The 23,122-nt window shown below is 43.3% G+C and overlaps 1 protein-coding gene across 1 annotated transcript in view; it reads right to left on the reverse strand.

Annotated features, from left to right (window-relative positions):
- WEE2 (WEE2 oocyte meiosis inhibiting kinase) overlaps positions 1-22,633 on the reverse strand; it is a 26,711-nt gene extending 4,078 nt beyond the window's left edge. The window contains exons 1-9 of the mRNA XM_004382444.2: positions 22,250-22,633; positions 17,531-17,727; positions 15,333-15,384; positions 10,687-10,859; positions 9,267-9,388; positions 3,038-3,184; positions 2,253-2,360; positions 2,037-2,122; positions 1,103-1,273 (exon numbers count right to left, since the gene is read on the reverse strand). Coding sequence (XP_004382501.1) covers positions 1,103-1,273; positions 2,037-2,122; positions 2,253-2,360; positions 3,038-3,184; positions 9,267-9,388; positions 10,687-10,859; positions 15,333-15,384; positions 17,531-17,727; positions 22,250-22,633 — 1,440 coding nt within the window. The remainder of the gene's footprint in view (positions 1-1,102; positions 1,274-2,036; positions 2,123-2,252; positions 2,361-3,037; positions 3,185-9,266; positions 9,389-10,686; positions 10,860-15,332; positions 15,385-17,530; positions 17,728-22,249) is intronic.
- Positions 22,634-23,122: the final 489 nt, after the last annotated feature.

Below are 23,122 nucleotides of genomic sequence, written 5' to 3' on the forward strand. Positions count from 1 at the left end.
CATCCTAAAAGGAGCCCTGGTGGTGTAGTGGTTAAGCACTTGGCAGCTAACCTAAAGGTTGGTGGTTCAAACCCACCAGCTGCTCCACAGGAGAAAGATGTGGCAGTCTGCTGCTGTAAAGATTACAGCCTTGGGGCAGTTCTACTATGTCCTGTAGGGTCACTATGAGTCTGCATCAACAGGTTTTTGGAACCTCTTATGAGTAAGTTGCATATAAACATTTTATTTAGGTGGTATCATTCTAAGCTTCTCAATAGTGTAGTTTTTTTTTTTTTCTTACCTCTCTTTTCTCCAGAAGGAGCCCTAGTGGTGCAGTAGTTAAGCACTTAAAGGTCATTTGTTCAAACCCACCAGCTGCTCCATGGGAGAAAAGATATGGCAGTCTGCTTCCTAAAGATTACAGCCTTGGAAACCCTACAGGGCAGTCCTACTTTGTCCTATAGGATCGCTATGAGTTGGAATCGACTCGACAGCAGTGGGTTTGGTCTTTTGCTCCAACGTAATACTCTTTTCCTTGTCCCTATATATCCTCAGATATCATTAAGCACAATTATCACCTAGATTCTTCAATTAACATTATGCCTTTCTTCCAGTAGCTCAAATGATTGCTGCTATTATCAGCTATCATTCAGTCAAGTAGCTTATACTTTCTTCTACACACTCAAAATTCTATTCTTTTAGGCTTATCATCACTGTTAACACTGGTAATAGAACCCTGAAATAGGAGCAAAAGAGCAAGCTCGGTTTGGGGTTAATCAGTTAATAAGCCAAGGAGCTGCTCTGAGCCTTAGTGTCTTCCACTGCAGAATAGAATACTCCTGCCCATCTTACATGCTTGTTAGAAAGGGCAAATGAAAAAATGTTTGCAACAGGACTTTGTGAACTATAGCACAAAAGGCTTTCTGATGTTCTCTAAAGTTTTCTTGAGGAGCTTTCAATCTGTGTCCTATGTCTTTTCCGGGCTTCCTACTCATGGTTCCTTTTTCTTTCCTTCTGTTAATGGTACTACCAACACCCTTCCATTTCCCTTTCCCCACCTACTTGCCATCATATTAAAAAAACAAAAAAGGCATTTCCATTTTCTCTTCATAAGAGAAATCACCTTGAGCAGACTATAAAAGTTTTCTGAGAGTGTCTGTTGAATGTCTGGAAGATTCCCCTGGCGGATATGATGCCAGGCAACGCCATTGATGGGTAACGACTCAGCCCCTGCAGCCACTGCAATCGTTAATCCCAAGGCAAATATATCTGCTTTGGGAAGGTGCCGATAATCCTTTAAAATAGAAGTCAAGAAGGCCAGTTAGTTTGCCCAGCAAAGTGAGTCTCAGCCAAAACCCAACTCTTAGGAGAAGTTCATTTGTGTGTGTATATGATCTAAACAGACATGTGGGCAAGGTCACAGTTGCTGTGGTGAGTGGTTTATGTCTAGGGGAAATAATGGAGCAAAATCTACCCAATTAACAATGCGGTGCCCTGAGGAATCCAAGGCAGCTTCTAGCGCCATCTTGCTCCATCAGGTTCAAGGGGGCTTGAAGCATTAATGGTGGATCACAGGAAGGAAAGACTTGTTTTTTCCATGATTATTATGCCAGAGGACGTTTCCCCATCCCAGGCCTGACTGGACAGAGATCTGGGAGATGGACGATGACTACAGGTCATTCAATGACTAGAGCTGGTAGTGCTATCAGAAGGATGGTAGCCTAATAAGCATGGGTTGGACCAATAAGAGCTTGAGGGAAAGTTTTCTTTCCTAGTGGGCAACCCAAGAGTCTGGGAATTCTAGGGAATACAAGAAACAGTCTAGGACCTGTCCTAAGAACAGTGTGAGTATTGACTCATCCTGATGGAGCCCTCTTTCTTCATTGCTTCTTTAGAAAAGCATCTCTCCTACCTTTAGTCTCTATCCTGAATGGGAAAAGAGACACTGTGGATTGAAATTATAAATATACACTTTTCATTACTCACACTGTGAGCCTTCATTTGAGAGTTAATGGTTGAGCAGATTACAAAACACCCCACATTTCCCTAATCTATACCTCTTGCAAAATCTCTTTAGCCAGGTAGCGACTATCACCCTCTTCCACTTTGGGTTTACTTATTGATGTCACATGGCCAAGGTCACCTAAAAAAAGTGGTGGGGGGGACATAGAGAGCTCTTTAAATCATGTCTCCTTAGAGCTGCAATGAATGCAGTCTTCAGTATCAGTTTTCTGGGATGGCAGTGTACTGGCAGGGGTGTAAGGCCGGCTCACCAATTTTATACATCACATTGGCAGAGAGAAACCAATCCGTCTCATTTTCAATCTCGTCTGGGGCTGCAGGACAGTCATTCTGCATCTTATGACAAATGAAGATGTTACCTGAAAAAATATAGTATTGATCTAAGTAATGATTCCTAAGATTTTTCACGCCAAAGACACTTTTCTGTATCTGACATTTCAGATTCCCCCCCTCCTCTTCCTCTATGTTCACCCAACAAGACCGCCAAAGTTTCTATTCTGTGGAACATCTCCCACTACTTACGTGGAGCCCAGCTATCAGTAATACCTGTCTGAGGGAAAGTGACCTCAGACAGTCCACATTCTCTGAAGAGTCTGGTGGAAGGGTACCATTATCTCAGAACACACATGTGCAACAAGAGTAAAAACTTGTCCGTGGGTCTCACATCAGTAGATGGGAAAATCACTGATTGCGGCTCACTTTGATTAGGGCCGAATCAGAAGGGGCACAGCATTAGTCGTGAACACATTCAGGATGTAGCCAACGTGCTGTCCCTCTGCTGTGGTGTAAATTAAACAACTGTTTTCATAGTTTTTCCTCACTACACCGGAAAGAAACTTCCCTCGGTCCTCTGGGCCCAGGAGGAAAATGGATAAAGCAATCTAACTGAGTATCTTTAGGGGGAGACAGATACAGGGAAGGGGTCCTGCTGGCAAACACTTTGTTTGGCATTTGACAAACACACAGGCACAGCTTCCGAGGATGGTGGAAACAGAACAAGCCATGCACGCAGCAGGCGTGAGGGGCACACACTGACTGGGTTTGATGTCCAGGTGCGCCGTGCCGGAGCTGTGGATGTACTTGAGCCCCAGGGATATCTGCAGAAGGATGTCCTTGAGTTTGGGCTCTTGGAAATGATTGCCGGACTTCTTGTTTTCAGATATGGCAGCCTGCAAGCTCCCACCTGGGAAAGAACAACAGAGAGCAGACCCACCGAATGAGGGAAAATGTCTGAGTCTTATAGGTGAAAGCCTAGTAAATACTTAGCAAATTCCTCATCAATGACCTCAGTCCAACAAGTAGATTACTGCAGGGTCAGTATAACACATAACAATATCTGCCTTCTGTCTACACCACACTGGGAAGAAGATTTACAGGGATTTTAACGAAGACAAGAAAATTCTAGTATCCCAGGTTTCCAACTAGTGGCTCTACTGCCTCAAGTATGCCCCAAGTAACACTGTAAACCATCACCCATCTGTGGTAGCTTGTGTGTTGCTGTGATGCTGGAAACTATGCCACTGGTATTTCAAATGCCAGCAGGGTCACCCGTGGTGGACAGGTTTCAGTGGAGCTTCCAGACTAAGACAGGCTCAGAAGAAGGACTTGGCAATCTATTTCTGAAAATTAGCCAGTGAAAACCCTGTGGATCATGAGAGGATATTGTCCAATATAGTGCTGGAAGATGAGCCTCCTAGGTTGGAAGGTGCTCAGATACAGAGTGGCCGTAACAGTGGACTGGAACACACCAACGATCGTGCAGATGGTTCAGGGCCATCTTCATTTCGTTTCACTATACATGGCATTGCCATGAGTCGGAGCTGACTCAGCGGGAACTAACTACAGCAAACACTGCAAAAGTTTGACCTAATTGTTAAGCACACATAAACCAGAAGGCCACTCAGGGCTAACCACAGAGCTACTACTGGTGTAGATGATTCATTCCGTTCCACCGCCATGATACTAGTTAGGGACCATTAGTAATTTTAATACAATTAATTCTAAGTTTAATTCTATTAAAAATATATCATGAGATGAGAGTATTTAATGACTGCTCACCCAAAAGAAGTATAAAAGCTCTAGATACACCTAAATCCTATTTGTGTTGTGTCACAATATTTCTACATCAACTGTAGACTCTCTTGATTAATCAACGTTATCAATAAAAAACAGGGCCTGGATTCATATGACCACCTGACCTTGGATGCCCCTGCCCTGGGGTATTAGCTCGCTCTACACACTTTATAAGGAGCTCTGGTAGCGCAAAGGTTAAAGACTCTACTGTTAACCGAAAAGTTGGTGGTTCAAAGCCCGCTGTGGCTTCTTGGCAGAAAGACCTGGCAATCTGCTCCCATAAAGATTACAGCCTAAGAAACCCTATGGGGCAGTTCTACTCTGTCCTGCAGGGTCACTATGAGCTGAAATTGACTCAACGGCACGTAACAACACGTGCTTTATTTCATCATTTAGCAAGCACTGGCAGATGCTTCAGTCAAGTTAGAGAGCTCTGAGTCTCTCTGGCACTTACAAATCGCTTAGCTCCACCCTCCAATATATATCAGAACAATAGGATGTGAGATGGCAATAGGATTTTTTTGGGAAATTGTATTTAAGGGTATCCCGTGTACAAATGAAGTAAGATCAATCTGTCATACTAAGAACATTATGTTCAGAAGGAAAAAGAATTCAGCCCTTTGTGAAACACTCAGAGGGCCACAGGAAAGTGGTTTTGTTTTTCTCTGGACTCTTCTAAGGACTTATTTACTGTAGACGACTTATGGATTAGAAAGTAATAAGAATTGAGGTTGTTAAAAACGACATTGCCCAGTGACTAAATCTGAAGATGAGGTTACAAGTTGTGACAGGAGGGGCAAGGCTGCCCCCTGAGACCCCATGTCCACTGGGGCTCTTGTTTCCCTTCTAGCCTGGGTGGGGGACAGGTGGGGGTGGGGATGCAGGGCAGGAGGACGAAGAGGGGAGAAAGAGGGGAAGGAGGGTATGGAGGGGGAGGGGGCAGAAGGACCAGGCTCTGGGTCATTATTCTACCTTACAAATAAGTTGGACTTACAACCCTTTATTTAGAGGCATAGGGAAACACCTGTGCATGGATTATCCATAACTATGAACAAGACCTGTTGCTGTCGAGTCAATTCTGACTCATAGCGATCCTACAGTACAGAGTAGAATTGCTCCATAGGGTTTCCAAGGAACAAGACAAGGTATAAAGGCATACTTTGTTTTGCATAATCAACACACATTTGAAAAGCTCTAGTGTCTGTGAACTACACTTTGACATATCTAAGTTACATGTTAACCGGCAAGTACAGTTACTGGACCACCATGATGGCTAGACTACGACTCCCATAACCTACCATGTCTCGTCCAAATCCACCGCCTGACTTCCAGGGCCCTCGTAGTCTTCCACTCTTTACCTTGCTAACCTTACTTCCTGTGGCTGAATAGTAAACAGAACTCGCCTCCGTCAACTTAGTCTCCAACTGTCAGACCCATTCCCCATGTCACGTCCTTTGCCTGAGTGCTGTCCCCTAAAGCACGTCTTCCCTCTATTTCTTGAACTCCAGTCATCCTTCCACAGGGTCACATTCAAGGTTTACTGCCCTTGTGGAATCTTCTTAGGTTACTCTAATGACTATTATTGAGTTCTTACCATGTATCAGGTATTGACCCTATGCTACTATTCGACATGGATTATCACTAATTCTCAAACTACTCCCTTAGTAAGTATTACTATCTGGCTACTCAGTGAGACTAGTGACATCCCAGAGATCACACAACTAGTCAATGGAGCTGGGCTTAGAGGCCAGGTCTGCCTGCCTTTAAAGCTAGGCTCCTTTCACCCCCAGACACCATGCCTTGCTAAAATCCATCTTCTCTGAATGCTTCTATCCACAGGTGTACCATTTAGCTTCACACCTGATTTTTTCTTGTGGATTCATCTTAATGGAGCAAGTGGCATAAAACTCCTTGAAGACAAGGACTTACCTTACCTCACCCTAGAGTATTTTTCACCCTAAAACTTAATATGGTGTTGAGACTATAGGAGGTATTCAGACATCGAAATAAATTAGGAGATGATCTGTAATAGGAATAATCACTCCATCTTATTCTTTTTTATTTGAAATCTTTATATTGTCCCAACTCAAGTTAAAGTCAGTTTTCTTTAATTAATTTTTGTAGGAATAACAAATATTTATTTGATGTTATCTTTGTGTGTTGATAGTAAAGAGTCATAGAAATAAAACCAATCTTCCTCACAGAGTAAGGAATGAAAAAAAAAAGAATAGGGGATCTCAGGCTGTGACAAGAGGAAATTAGGAAGGGAAGGTGATTAAGAAAAGTCCCAGCCTCTTAAGCACCAAATATAGGTGTTATGGATTGAATCTTGTTCCCACAAAATGTGTTTGAAGTCCTGGTCCCTGTACCTGTGGATGTGATCCTGTTTGGAAGTAAGGTTTTGTTTTGTTAGGTTAACGAAGTCATACCAGAGTCACACCACTTCTGAGTTGTGAAAAGAACAGATTAAACACGGAGACATACATACACGGGGAAGACAGATGCCATGTGAGAAGCCGTCTACAAGCAAAGGAATAGCCAGGATTGCCGGTAGATACCAGAAACTGGGAGAGAGGCCCACAGAAGAAATTTACACTGTCAAGGCCCGGATTTGGACTTCTAGCCTCCAGAATGGCAAGAAGATAGATTTCCGTTCTTTAAAGCCACCCACTTGTATTTTTGGTATAGCAGCACTATGACACTAATAGAGAAGTGTGCCATTTTTTTTTTCCAGATAGACTATCAGAGGAAGGAATTGGGAGGAATTTATTATAGAAAAAACCCATAAAGTTCATGAGGAAGGCTGCAAGGAAATTGGGCTATATGGAAGAGCAATTACACCTAAGTAAGTGGTGGGACGATAGTTTGCCTCTATGATTCCCATCCAGGCCACCTAAGCGGAGGCCTTGGGACCATATGGCACCTACCCAACCCTACTGTCTCCATGACCACATAACTGTACTCACTATGCACCCCAGGGGAGGCAGTTTCTCCTGCTGAATTTTAACTCAGTGTATCATTTATCAGAAAATGCAGGCTTACACAATTAATCTTGTAGTTACAGGGGGAGGAATGTTCTTTCTGGTTGTGTACCCTGCTCACAGGATGGCCATGCTATGTGCACCTGAACAAAAAACACCCCCAGTCACAGACGCCCAGGACAGCCTGGCAGAACAAAGGCCCCTTCCTGTTAGCTCCTTCCCTCCTTATACTATACCCCTCCAGTTTATACTATAAAACCCCAGGCCTGAGTTCCCCCTGATTGCTTACCCACGACGCATTGAGGGACGAGTGGGGAGGTAACTAAATATCCCAGCCTTGGAAACGAGCCTTTTGGGGGAACCTGGATCCTGATAAACCCTACTGCATTTATCGTTGTCCTGATTAATATGTAACTAATAAAGCCTGTGACCATGTCAGCGAGTGGTGTGATTATCCATTCTGATCCAAAGAGCCCTGCACTGTCTGATTTCTTTCACGCACTACATTGCAAGACGGAAAATGTCACGTTCTTATTTTGCAGGATGTGTACCATTTTCTATGTTTCTAGCAGCTCACAGTATTACCTACTTACCTACTGTTAATTTATGGAGCCCTGGTAGCGCAAAAGGTTAACAGTTTGAATCCACCAACTGCTTCTGGGAAGCCCTATGGAGCAGTTCTACTCTGTCCTATAGGGTCGCTAAGAGTCAGAATCGACTCAACGGCAATGGGTTTACTGTTAATGTATTTATTTTATATAATGATGAGGCTTTATTACTGATCACTATCCTCAAAAGACAGGTTGGACATACACACTCAGGCCATCTGCTGGTCACTAACATTACTGGATAACAGGCATCACTATTAAACAACTTCAGGGTGAGTGTGCGTGGGGCGGGGGTGCAAGGCGGATGGGCCAGCTATCTGATATTACTGTGGCCGGGATGTGAACGGCCATTCCTAAAATGAGGGCAAGTTCTATTCGATGTGGTAGCACTTTTCTACTTCATCACTGACTTTCTCATGAAAAATATTTCCAAGACTAACAGCACAAAACTACTGTTACACCAGCCCCTTAATCATAGATGAGAACTAGGCTAAACCAAAGGGATCACTCTTTGTGTGTCATGCCACCCAGAAAACAGAGTTTTACCAGGTCACTGTGGATGTATGGTCCCGAAGGACCTAGGAGAATATATCTGAAGTCACCGAGTTTCACAACCAGCACTACGCTACCCCGCCCAAAGCTCAAAGCTAAGAAAGTAGCAGCAAAAAGCAAAAAGAAAATTCAGGGATCCACTTGAAAATTAATCAAAAGTTGGCTGTATATCTAACCAATGCAAGATGAAAAAAGTCCCGTCCCCTCCTCCAAAAAAATGATAGTGAATATGGTTTGCATCTTCTAGAATACTTAGCAGAGGAACCCTGGTGGTGCAGTGGTTAAGCGCTCACCTGCTAACAAAAAAGTCGGTGGCTCAAACCCACCAGTTGGTCTGCAGGTAAACAATGTGGCTGTCTGCTTCCATAAAGATCACAGCCTTGGAAACCCTACGGGGCAGTTCTACTCTGTCCTACAGGGTCTCTATAAGTCAGAATCACCTTGACAGCAGTGGGTGAGAGAATACTTAGCAAATGATAAAATGATGATTTACCGTTCACACCACTAGGGTAAAAGCTTTATCTCTAAGCACCAAGTAAAGCTTGAAGGGAGTGACAGCTTTTATATATCAGCTACACACCAGCTTAGGAAGAAATAATCGAATAACCTGAACCCTTTTCAGGGTTCATATAACAAGAAAATTCCTTTTCAGCTCAGCACATTTTCTCAAGCTCTCTGCTTCCATACAAGACTGTGTAGGTATAACTGCTATGCCTGGCATAAACTACAAGGAGGTGTAAACTAAGAGGTAGAGATTTCTGAAGAAATCTTTCTTTAAACCAAACCCTTTAAAAGATCCACCAAAAACAAAGCAAAACAACACGATCTAAAATAATCACTTGATAGTTTAGGAAATAACTCATCTCTGATCTGGAAAACTCAGAAAAGCCCTGAATGTGAGACAGCATAGAATTGAGGGAGGGTAATTTAAAAAAAAAGAAAAAAAGAAAGAAAGAAAAGCAAATGGTATGTTTTTGAATGGTATCGGTGCTATTACTTAAAATAGTAAAGCGCTCATCTCCCTCTCTGCAGACATCCGCCCCGTACTTACCATTGCAGTACTCGTTCTGAATGATCATGTGGTCATCTTCTGCCCACGCAGAGTAGTATCGCACCACATGGGGGTGATGTCCAAGCACAGCATGAGCATACACCTCACGCAAAGCCGAATCCCTAAGAGACAGAAGGGCGTTGAGGAAAGGCCATCAAGAGAACATATGCAAACTGTCTTTAATAGACGAGCTATGGGCATTGTTAACACTCACGCTGGCAGGACATTTATTGAGTACCTGCTACTTCCCTTACTATTTTATCACATTAAATCTTCATAACCGCTCAGTACAGTAGGTATTATCATGCCCATTTCACAGACAGGACTAAAGCTCTAGGAAATTAAGCGGCTGACCCAAATTCAAACAGGGAAGAGTGGGCCCAAGGCCAGAACCCTGGTCTGCCCATGCTCAATGGCAGACATGCTTTGAGTCTTCATTACACTGATTGCAACAGTAGGTATTATCATGCCCATTTCACAGACAGGACCAAAGCTCTAGGAAATTAAGTGGCTGACCCAAATTCAAACAGGGAAGAGTGGGCCCAAGGCCAGAACCCCGGTCTGCCCATGCTCAATGGCAGACATGCTTTGAGTCTTCATTACACTGATTGCAATCTCCAGTTAAAGAGGTGAGACAACACAGGCACAGGTTTGCAAAAAACCTTGACGAGCTGGCCAAGATGGCCACCCTGGACTTGACTGCAGATATTTTGACGGGCTCTGTGTCTTCTCTAGGAAGACTTGATGAGTCGAAGTTAAACTCTGCCGATACAATGTAGCTGAAGGGACAGCCTTGGGGAGAGCTATTCACTATAGAATGGGAAAGACCAACCCAAGAAAAGCTAAACAGATTCTTGGTAAATTCCTGTATAAAAATGAAGAACTCCAAAGCCTGTAATTTCAGATTCAGCGTGTTAAGTATTGTATTCTAAATATTTAAAAAGCATTGGCCGATTCTGAAAATACATTTGTTTTCCCTGTGATCGGAAGAACTTTTGAACAAGTAGTTCTGGGAATGAAATACAACTGCTTGTTCATAACTTGACTACTAGATTCATTATTAATACATGGTAGAGGTAAACCAGTGAGTTAACAATAACTTCCAATTCAGCAATAAATCTATTCATTAAAAAAAAGGCAGTAAGACCTGTAGTAGAAGGTGAAATTCAAGACAGTCATCAAATCAAATCAAAACAAAACACAGTCTGAAATAATTACTATATAGTTTAGAAAATAACTCGTCTCTGATCCGGAAAACTCAGAAAGGCTACGAATGTGAGACAGCATACAATTGAGGGAGGGTAATAAAAAGAAGAATAAATGGGATGTTTTTTAATGATAGTAGTGCTATTAGCTAAAATATTCTGACAAGAAACAGCTCGTCAAGTGTGTATTTCCAGTGCACTTCCAAGGTACTCACTCATCTGAGAATCCTGTGAGAGGTCTCATCGAGCGTTTTATTGCATAAATGCATCCATCCAACCTCTTAATGCACTTGTAGACAGTACCAAACTCCCCAACCCCAATCTTTTCTACCTCTAAGAATTCCTTTTCATAGCGGGAAGTCATGTTGGTTTCTCGTAGGACACACCTCTGAAAAAATAAAAAGGAAGTTAAAATAAAATTCTTCCTAACATACCATGAGCGATGAAACTGAGGCATGTGGAAGAATGTAATCAATGTCATTGAATTATACATAACAGAAATTGTTCAATCAGCAAGTGTTTTGTTGCAAGTATTTTCATCACAATAAAATTTTTTTAAAAATTGAGACATGTTGCATTTCTAAATTGCTCTTAGTTTTCAAAAAGACTTTTGAGGCAAACCCAACAGGTTCTGCGTCTGTATTTATGGTAGCGAGACGACCTTCCTTGTACTCTTTGTAACCTTCCACATAAGTCTGTACTCACGTTTCCCTCGTATCTTTTCCAATACTCTTTCTTCTGTCTGGCCATACTAATGTTCCCGATATGTTCCTACAGGGGACACGTCTACTTACACCCAGAGCTACTGCCCTCTACTGGGGGCAGGGTGAAACATGTTTTAAAAAGATATCTCCCTTTGACTCACATCTACCTGTCTCACAGTCTAGCTGCTAACGTTTCCATCTCAAACTGAATAATCGTATTTGTTTTCAATTTTCTCCCTCGAAATCTTTTTCTCATAGTCTAGAGAACCAAATTCTTTCATTGGATATTTCAGAGTGTGTGATCCCCTACTGGTCAACCAGCAATACCACTCATTGCCCAGCTAGTAAATCACCCACATCTGTAAGATGAGGATCATGGCTACTACTCATCGGGACTCTTTTAAATATTACATGAGAACTTGTAAATAACTTAGTACAACTCCAAGCACATGGTAAATTTTCAGTAAGTGGTAGCTATTACGACCAAAATCTACATATATTTATACGAATCTCAATCCAGAGGATTTACCTCCCTGAAGTCATCTTTCCCAATGCCATTAGCAAGAATTTCTTTCTCACGTAACATTAAGAATTTAAAAAACTTTGGCTCTTCCTAGCTATTCATTTTCAACATCCAGTTCTGAACAGTCTTCATCAGCAAGAGCTTCAATTTTCATTGCCCCTAGTCAGTCACAAGCTCTGTTTCTGCCATGTCTGCATTTCCTGTAACTACCCAGCCCTCCCTCCGTCTCTTCTAATACTAACAGTTATTTTTGAAAAATGATAATGTAGGATAAGAGACACCTAATTGTCACTCATGAACTTCTGTTCAAATGCCTGCAGGCCTTCTACCAATTTCACACCAGCTATCTTCCCACACTCATCTCAGACACCAAATAAGTCAGTTTGCCATCTACATGCCTCCCAACCACCCGCCCAACCCTCTCACACACGTAACATGTTCCCCTGCCATCACAGCATTAAAGGTTGTTACCTTTGTCTAGAATTATCTCAATAATAATATGCCATCTCTTCTACCGCAGTCCTGCTTCCTACAAAAAATACTTCTGTTGTTATTGCTGTCGTTGTTAGGTGCCATCAAGTCGACTCTGACTCACAGCGACCCTATTTACAACAGAATGAAACATTGCCCAGTCCTGCACCATCCTCACAATCCTTGTTACGCTTGAGCCCATTGTTGCAGCCACTGTGTCAATCCATCTTGCTGAGGGTCTTCCTCTTTTTCACTGACCCTCTACTTTACCAAGCAAGATGTCCTTCTCCAGGGACTGGTCCCTCCTGATAACATGTCCAAAATACGTGAGACAAAGTCTTACCATTCTCACTTCTAAGGAGCATTCTGGCTGTACTTCTTCCAAGACAGATTTGTTTGTTCTTTTGGCAATTCATGGTATATTCAATATTCTTTGCCAACACCATAATTCAAAGGCATCAATTCTTCTTTAGTCTTCTTTATTCACTGTCTAGCTTTCACATGCATATGAGGTGATTGAAAATACCATGGCTTGGGTCAGGCACTCCTTAGTCCTTAAAGTGACATCTTTGCTTTTTAACACTTTTAAGAGGTCATTTGCAGCAGATTTGCCCACTGCAATACATCCTTTGATTTCTTGACTGCTGCTTCCATGGGCGTTGATTGTGGATTCAAGTAAAATGAAATCCTTGACAACTTCAGTATTTTCTCCATTTATCACGATGTTACCCATTGGTCCAGTTGCGAGGATTTTTGTTTTCTTTGTGTTGAGGTGTAATCCATACTAAAGGCTGTGGTCTTTGATGTTCATCAATAAGTGCTTCAAGTCCTCTTCACTTTCAGCAAGGAGGATTGTGTGATCTGCATATCGTAGGTTGTTAATGAGTCTTCCTCCAATCCTGATGCCCCGTTCTTCTTCATATAGTCCAGCTTCTTGGATTATTTGCTCAGCATACAGATTGAACAAGTATGGTGAAAGGATACAATCCTGACACACACCCTTCCTGACTTTAAACCAGGCAGTAGCCCCTTGTTCTGTTCGAATGACTGCTTCTTGGTCTGTGTACTGGTTCTCATGAGCACAATTAAATGTTCTGGAATTCCCATTCTTCGCAATATTATCCATAATTTGTTATGATCCACACAGCTGAATGCCTTTGCATAGTCAATAAAACACAGCTAAAGATCTTTCTGGTATTCTCTGCTTTCAGTCGAGATCTATCCGACATTAAAATATCTGACATCAAAAAAATATTTCTACTGTCCCCTATATAGATGAATTTATCAATATACATACATATGGGTATGTATATACACATTGTACATATGTGTATACCTGAATATACACACATAAATATACACACTGTCTAGCTCCACATTCATATACAGGTTGTTTTGAGACATATTTCAAAGATGTTAGAGAGCCAGTGTCTCTTGGGCAGTGACTTTTCTATAGATTTTTCCCGCTACTGGCTCTCAACGCAATGCTTTGCACATGTTGGATGTTCAATATATGTTGTTGGCATTTCCGTCTGAAGCCAGGAGATAACTTATAAAGTAAGTTAGGGTAAAATCTGAGGGTAAAATAGTGAAGGTGGGAGTCAGAATCATTTACGTACGAAGACTGGCTTCAAGTGGTGTTTCGTGCTACCTTTCTCTGCTACCTTAGATTTCTCAGGACATGTAGTATTAAAACCATGGTTTTAATAGCCAAGTGTTAACATTTTTAAAAAATTAGCACATTTTATCTATCCAAGCAAAAGAAAACTTGCTGCAAAAAAATTTATAAATTAAGAGGAAGGAAAAACAATGAATCTTCAGTTCCCACCATTCGAAGACATGGAAGTAACAGTGGCTGTAGCTTGCTCCAACTCTCTCTGATTTATGCGTAACACACATTTTTGATGATTAAGCTTATAAAATGTCAATTTTTTTTTTTGTACACTGAACATTGAACCTAAGTATGTTTCATATTATATATACCTTGATGGTACTTTAGGAGTCCTGGTGGCCTAGTGGTTAAGCACTCGGCTGCTACCCTAAAGGTCTGCAGTTTGAACCCACCAGCCACTCCATGGGAGAAAGATGCGGCAGTCTGCTTCCGTAAAGATTTACAGCCTTGGAAACTCTATGGGGCAGTTCTACTCTGTCCTATAGGGTCACTGTGAGTCAGAATCAACACGATGGCAGTGGGTTTGGTTTTGTCTGGAATGGCAGTGTAATATTCCAGTGACTTAAAACTCTAATGTATTTAGCCACGGCTATTTTCTTATTGTTGGGCTCTTGGTTTTCCCCTTTCTCCCCGTTTTGTTTGCACTAGCACAGATAAGGCTGTAATAAACATCTCTGCGGATATTTAAATTATTAAATATTAAAAAGTATTCTTTTCTTAGGCTAGATGACCAAGTAAGCAATTGTAGACCAAGGATTGTGAGCATTATAAAAATCTATAAATATTGACATATTTAAAAGTAAAATTTTACATGTAAACTGTAGCTCTGGCTTCATGCCATTTTTCTCTGCTCTGTTTTTCCATTTGGAGACTTTAAATATCTTGATTTTCCCTTCACTTTTCTACCCCATGAGTACAGAATTCTTTCCCGGATCAAAGAGAGAAGCAGCAATCTTTAATTTAAAAATACTCCAAGGTAATGATTCAGCAATGTAATATCAGACACTTCCTGGCAAAGTAACAACCAGCAAAGAATACAAGACTCTGATCATAGTCCAGGTAAATCCACATACAAAGCACTTTTGCGAAACTACAAAGTGTGTGTGTGTGTGTGTGTGTGTGTGTGAGAGAGAGAGAGAGATGGAGTGTGTGTGTGAGAGAAGAGAGATGGGGAGTGTGTGTGTGTATGAGAGAGAGAGATGGAGTGTGTGTGTGTATGAGAGAAAGATGGAGTGTGTGTGTGAGAGAGAGAGACAGATGGGGTGTGTGTGTGTAAGAAAGAGAAATGGGATGTGTCTGTGTGTGTAAGAGAAAGAAAAGAGAGATGGTGTGTGTGTATGAGAGAGAGAGAGAGAGAGAGAGAGATGGTGTGTGTGTGTATGAGAGAGAGAGAGAGATGGGGTGTGTGAGTGTATGAGAGAAAGTTGGGTGGAGAGGAGAGGAGGATAAAATGACAGGGGTCTAACAGCTGGGTCAGGGAAGCATGCTCACCTTGGCAGGCAGCTCTTGTTCTACCATGCCTTCCTGTGGACTCGCTTCCTCACTGGGAGGAAAAAAAAGTTATTTCAGTGTATGACTGGCACTAATTGAGCCTGGTACTATGGTAGGTTCTGGGGCTGTAGGAGTGAATAATTCCTTCTCCCCTGCAATTTATATTTATATTTGGGGGCGGGGAAAAGCAAGAAAGGTCAACATAAGAATAGAATAGGGTAAGAAAAGGATGGAGTCCTGGTGGCGCAGTGGTTAAGAGCTTGGCTGCTAACCAAAAGGTTGGCAGTCCGAATCCACCAGCTCCTTGGAAACCCCGTGGAGCAGTTCTGCTCTGTCCTATAGGGTCGCTATGAGTCAGAATCGACTTCACGGCACCTAAAAGCTACAGTAACAACACGATACCAAGAGTACCATGGACAGTGCCCAGTTGCGTCTTGGGAGAAGTAAAAGGCTTTCCCAGAATGCAGGTAAGCTACAATACCAAGGATGAGTAGGAACTAGCTACCAAAAACCCAAACCCATTGCCGTCGAGTCGATTCCAACTCATAGTGACCCTAAAGGACAGAGAAGAACTGCCCCATAGAGCTTCCAAGGAGCGCCTGGTGAATTCAAACTGCTGACCTTTTGGTTAGCAGCCATAGCTCACAACCACTATGCCATCAGGGTTTCCAAAAACTAGCTAATGGAAAGGAGCAGGGTTTGGGGCAGGTAGAACAACACCCACTAAGACTTGGAGGCAAGAAAGCCTACAAAACATATTGAAACTGTAAGTCGGCATTATTCCCCAAATGAAGAAACCGGGGCTTGGAGATGTAAAATAACTCAGGGCCACACAACTAGTAAGTGGCAGAAATGAGATCTGAAACCAGCCCTGACTCCAAAGCATTTGCTCTTCACTGCCACACTGCACTCCCACAGAACCTGGCTTTGAGTTCTGCTCACAGGCAGACTGAGTACAGCAGGACAACTCTACCCCTGGCTAGGATGTCTAGTACTTTTCAGGAAACTGAAACTCTTTGGCATAAGGAGTTGTATTCTGGGTCCTTATGCAATGTTTCAATTTCTAGATCACTAACTATTGATTTTTCTTTTGGAGACATATGGGGTAGAAATGGCAAAGGGGAGACTCGACACTCATGGACATAAATTGATCCTGACATCTGTGATTTAGATTTAATACTACATCCAAATAATTTATAAAACAACAATGTAATAAGAGAGAAAACACCCTCTCAGAAGCACTAAAACATTACTAAAGTATCACCACTTTCATTGCCAGGAATTCAAATTTGCAGTCTTTTCCCACTGGCTTCAGTGAGAGGTGAAACCATTAGAATTCACTGTCAACCACTAAAGAGCTAAAAGCATTAGCAATCTTGGTAGCCAAAGTGGGTTTTTGCTGTGTGCTTGTGTTGAAGTCCTGTTTACATAAGATCCAGGAGACAGTGTTGAGAAAACCTATTCTGGCTACAAGTCTCATTAATATGCAGTCATTGCTTCCAAAGAAACAAACTCAACATGGCACATTAAACGCTCTGCAAACTTGATTGCTAGCCATGCATGTATTTTGCTGAGTCTGCATGAACACAAATGACTGCCCTGTTTTACAGAGGCTTCCCTTCAAGGCACGTGGTAAAGAAACATCTCTGAGTAACAGGCAACATCCTTGTTTGGAATGACTTCTACCAGTCTACGGGCTTTGTGGAATAGTGCAGCTGGCTTTCCACTTTTTAACACCTCAGAAAGCAACACTACCTTTTTCTCTTCTGCCAATCCTCCATCGCCTGCTGAGAACTTTAAATCCATTCTCTATATTCCCATCACCACCATTCACACAAGCTAGACTCAAAACAGCAGTACGCTCCCTCTGCCAAGTCTGAACTGTCCCTTCCCCAACAGCTAGCCCTACGGTAGCCAGAGGAGACCCTTGGGAGCAACTCCACAGCCCCTTCAACGTCCTAATGGAAGTCCTTGGTCTCTCACTCTGTCCTGCCTTTTATAGGGAAGGCATCCACAGTACACATCACAGTGGAGAAATGCTCAATTCTCTGTGACAACACAGGTTAAAACCAACATTGATATTTAGGAAGACAGGAATGCGTGCAACATCATAGAACTTCGTGTAAGTGCTTGTTCCTAGTCTTCTACACCCTTCAGCTCAGTCAGTTCTCAAAAGTCATAGGCAACGGTGCACTCACGGCTCTCCTCTGATTTTCCTCTTGCCACTGAATTGAAGGAATAACTTTCTGTAGGACTCTGGGGTGAAGGGATTGACATTGACCAGAGCCAATGAGGTCATCTCATTCACAAAGGACACAGGCGTGAGCCTCAGGTGCTTGGAGCTCCGGGAGGAGAGCTTCCCTGCTGGAGAGACTGCTGTGGGGCTCAGCTGGGTCTGGATGGGATGAAAAAAGGGAGTCAGGGTGGGGTTAGTGAATCCTGCTAATGTTTAAACCAAAGAATATTCTTGCTGAAAGGGATCTTAGAGATTATCTGATTCGGTGCCAACTAGTTGCATGGTAACTGGCCTTCTTATAAAAAACACCAACTCCAGCCTTTACCTCTAGATATTCTGATTAATGAAGTCAACCCAGGAATCTTACTTGTGTTAAGCTACATCCTTACCCTGAAAAATTCTGATAACTAGCTATGAAGATCATCAGTTCTAGTCCTGCATCTAACTTTTAAAGATAAGGATTTTAAGTTTACCAAATAAAAAAAAGAAAAAAAAGTTGCCATCAAGCTGACTCTGACTCATGACAACCCCATGTACATCAGAGTAGAACTGTGCTCCATAGGGTTTTCAATAGCTGATTTTTTGGAAGTAGATCACCAGGACTTTCTTTCGAGGCACCTCTGGGTGGATTCCAACCTCCAACCTTTTGGTTAGCAGCCACGCACATTAATCATTTGCACCACCCAGGGACTCCAATTAAGTTTAGACAAACAAAAACGACTCTATAGAAGACCTGGTCTTTGTCCTTTCAGAGTTTATATTTTAACTTCCCTGGATTATTTACGCAAACGTTTGTTTGGTGCCTGCAGAGTGGCTGGTGGTGAGCTACCTTCTGAGGGTACAGAGATAAGACCTGCTCTTCAGGAACGCACAGTCCATCATCAGTGGCTCATCGATGTTTCGGAAATAATCACTTCATAAAGGAAAGAGTTCATAGACCTACATGTGGAAGAAGAGGTTTCTGATTGCACTTAAAATTTAGTATTAACAGAGAGGAGCTCTATGAAATGGGATAGAGATTAAAATAATGCTCAAATGCGAGCTCTTCGTTCAGGGCTTAGCAGTGGCTACAACTACCACAGGAACACACAGAAAAATGAGCGGGTCTTACCACTCTGAAAACCCAAACCAAACCCATTGCTGCTGAGTTGATTCCTACTCATAGCGACCCTATAGGACAGAGTAGAACTGCCCCATAGGGTTTCCAAAGAGCGCCTGGTAGATTCAAACCACCAACCTTTTGGTTAGCAGCCAAACTCTTAACCACTGCACAACCAGGGCTCCAAGTGGGGTATGATAAGAGAACATAAGCCTGAAAACTAACTGGCCCTGGAATTAAACCAAAGGGCACAGGAGAGAGATCAAAGACAGAGAAGTCAGATGATACAGCAGAACGCCAACATGACCTAAGTTGAGGGGCCAGAGGAGTACCTGAGCTATAGATCTAGAAGAGTCCAGGTGTGTACCTGGCCACAGTAGAACCCTGCAGTATAATCGTGGTACCGTGAGGACCTTTCTAAGGAATTCTACTGCTTTGATAAGCTCTCCTTGTGACTTTTCAACGTGGAAGCAGAAAGTAGACGACAACCTGACTCACTACATGAAAATTTAATTAAAGTTTGTGAGTCTACAAAGAATCAACATGGAACTTGTTATAAATAATACATGATGGATCTAAGCAGAAATGAAGGATGCTACAGAGTACGCACAGTAACCTAGCATTTTAAAAAGGATGAAGAAAAACAAGTCATTGCTGGAGTCAAGGGCTTTTACAAGGATTTACACACCTCCTACAGTTCATAGGGTAACCCCGGGACTACGGTCAGGCTAAGACCTCACTGAGAAGCTATTTACAATGCTTCCTTAGTATAAGGGCTGAATATTGGTTTAAAATGATAATAAAAACTGTTGGTTCAAAATAAGTGAAACTATACTCTAGTTGGGGGCATTGGTGGTTCAGTGGTAGAATTCTCGCCTTCCATGCGGGAGACCCAGGCTCATTTCCCTGCCAATGGACCTCATGTGCAGCCACCACCCGTCTGTCACTGGATGGTTGCATGTTTTTATGATGCTGAACAGGTTTCAGCGGAGCTTCCAGACTAGGACACACTAGGAAGAAAGGCCTGGCAATCTATTTTTGAAAATCAGCCAGTGAAAACCCTATGGATCACAACAGTCCAATCCACAACTGATCACGGGGATGGCACAGGACCAGGCAGAGTTTCCTTCCATTGTGCACAGAGTCGCCATGAGTTAGGCTGGCTAGATGGCCGCTAACACCAGCACCACCACCACTGTCCCAGTTCAGGCCCTTTTCCTCTCTTATCAGACCCATAGTGAATACTTCCCTGCCCCCAGGCCTCTCTTGCTCTAGTCCACCCTACACGTGGAGGCCATGAGTTTTCAAATGCCCCTGCTCAAAACCATTTAATGGTTCTGTCAACACCTTCAGGATAGATCTTGATCTAGCTCCATCCTAGCTACTCCAGCCTCATCTCCAGTGCTCTCTGCTGTACTAAGTAGCATGCACACTCTGTCCCTCCATAACATGGTAGATGCAGGTCCCTATGCCTATAGTTCCACACCCCTCCTCGTTTGCCTGGCGAACGTCAATTCATCCTTTGACACTTCTCTCAAACCTTACTTTCTTTGGAAAGACTTCCCTGATATCAAGACTTAATTCAGAACTCTTCCTCGATCTTCCCTCATCACTGGCTACCATTTGTCTGGGACAGAGGAGCTGAACTTCAATGACTGTTTCACTTATGTATCTTTATCCATTTTGTAGGCACATTGTGAAGGCAGTAAATGGGTTCTGCCAGCAGAGGATCTGCTAGCGTATCAAAGTTTTCTGTTAGTGTCGAACGAATGAATGAAACATACAGACCATTTAGCAGACCCATGTCATGCTGTCTTGCTGGTGTATTCCTGCTCAGGGCACAGTCTCTGCCTGGAACTATCAGCCCACTCTCCTCATAGTTTCCGCATATCAAAATTGAGCTCAGCTTGCATTGCCGGTCCTAGGCCTCCTCCACCTTTTCCCATCACTGCACTAGGAGCAATCCATGCAGAGGACTCCGTTTGGCCCCTCTTGAAGCACATCTCCCCTCTCTCTGTGGGATGGGGAGCTTTTTGAGGGCAGAGACTATCTCCAATGCTCCTTGCCCACAGCTGGGTCTCAAATAATGAATGAGTAAATGTAACAATGAACACATAGATGATCAACGGGTTGGTGATGGAACCACTGAGAATCCCGCAGATGGACACATTAAAGTAGCTTGCCTATACCTCACACAGGAAGCTTAGTATACGTGGCAGACGCGGTGCGCATACTCAGCGGGTCCTAAAGAGGCACACTGGCTGTAACTGTGCCGTAGCGGGATCACAGTTGGTACTGTGATCATCTCAAGTGCCTCCCGCTCAGCCAGCAGGAAGCAGAGCTGGTCCCAATCCAGGTATCACACACCACTGGCACCAAGTCTAACACAGGTAGCCCTGCCCCAACCTCGGCGTGAATAACGTGGCAGATGTAATAGGAGACCAGGGATGGCAAGAATAAGGCAATGTGCTGACTACTAGGAACTGTGCTCATTTGCCATCTGCTATGGATTGAACTGTACCCCCTAAAAAGACATGCTGAGGTCCTAACCCTAATACCTGTGAATGTGACCTTGTTTGGAAACAGGGTCTTTGCAGATGTAATTAGTTAACATGAGGTCATACTGGAGTAGGGTGGGTCTTAATCCCATATGAGTGGTGTCCTTACAAAAGAGGAGAAAAGACACACACAGAGACAGATGGAGACAGAGGGAAGACAGCTATGTGAAGAAGGCAGAGATGGGTGTGGTGGAGCTACCAGCCGAGGGATGCAAGGACCACTGGCCATCATGAGAATCTAGGAGAGAGACATGGAACAGATGCTCCCTCAGAACCCCCAGAAGGAACCAATCCTTCCAACACCTTGATTTTCTGTTCTCATAAGCCACCCAGTTTGTGGTACTTTGTTAGGGCAGCTCTAGGAAACCAATACAACATCCTCAGTTTGTAAAGAAGTATCAACAAGTTATGTCTTTGCTCACGTACATCAGAAGAGCCTTACTTCACCAGATGAAGAAGAAGAGATGAGTTCCTTCAGGAAAGTGCAGTGGCAAAGAGGTAAATATGTTCACACAGTGGGTGTGAGCATTCTGATATTAGGAACTTTAGTAAATAATCCCATAAAATAGAGCCAATTGGATGGAAAAAAGAATAGAATAACCATAAAAATAGACTAGAATAAGAATAGAATAGGCAGGATTTCAGATCTCTAACCCTGATTTGGCACTGACTGATGAGAGGCCAGTTCATCCCTTGGGACTTTGATTTTCTCATCTGTAAGGTGCATACATTGGGCTTGATCTCAGTCTTCCCTCCAGTTCCAATATTCTTTAACTAGGAGTCTTTCCTCACTCGAGATTGATTTGGGGCTGCCACCAAATAACAGCTCGTTCCAAAGATTTGGAGAAGACAGCTGGCAAGACGTTTAATTCTGTTTTCTGGTAACTAAACACTTCTTCATTGTCACCAATACACATGTCATTGAGGACACACAGCATGGTAGACAAATACATTACATACCACAAGCTGGATTTAAGGAGCACAGGTCTTGGAGCCCTGGCCCTCTCCCCCACCACTCACTCACCTTGGGCGTGAAGGGACTGCCATGGTGCTGTGACATTCTCTTGTCTATTGGGGCTGGTGTTTCGGGACACCTGGAAGGGCCTGACACCGGAGTCCTCATCATCGGATCTGGAGTCCTCAACATCAGATCTGGAGTCCTCAACTTCGGATCTGGACTCACTCTGTCCTTCCCCTGAGCCGTGCTGAGTCCATGGATGTTCTGAAGGGGAGTCCTGGGAGGGGTAAGCTTTGCCTCTGCCGCCTGCAACTCAGACTTCTCTGGGGTCTGACTCTGGGCTTCCAGGGGCTCTTGTTCTTTCTCCTGCGCCTCCTTCCCAGTCTCTTCTTCACAACAAGAGAAGTTTAATTTCTGCTTCAGCTCCTTGTTAATTCCGCTGTCATCCATCTCCATCAAAGAGCTTCACAGCATAGGCAAGGAGGTCTATCAGAGGGGAGCGCGGCGCCCTCTGCAGGAGGCAGGAAGAGGGGAGAGGTTGAGTAGCAAGTTCCCAACTGTGGTCTGCCTTTGCCTCACCCACCGGCTACACCAAGACACTGTGAGTAACCCCCTTAAGTACGTCTTCCCTCTGCAAGACCCCAGCTCCGTCCTCATCTCCATTCTGATGAGAGGAAGCTCCAGCAACTCTTTGAGCAATGACGTCCAGTTGATGTGTAGAACTCTTCTAGCTAGCCCCGTCTCCTGAACCCGTGTGTGAAACACCCCATGGATCCTGGATCCTGTAACGTGGCATGGCCTTTGAAAATACTCATTGGCCAATTCGGGAATAAGCTCATTGTTGGAAGGAAACTATTTTCACTCTTTTGCACTTACCATTTATAAATATCACCTCCTCTTCCCTTCTACCTACCACTCACCCAATGGCTAACAAACCTT

The sequence above is a fragment of the Trichechus manatus genome, unplaced genomic scaffold (genome assembly GCF_000243295.1).
Source record: "Trichechus manatus latirostris isolate Lorelei unplaced genomic scaffold, TriManLat1.0 scaffold00093, whole genome shotgun sequence".
NCBI lineage: Eukaryota > Metazoa > Chordata > Mammalia > Sirenia > Trichechidae > Trichechus > Trichechus manatus.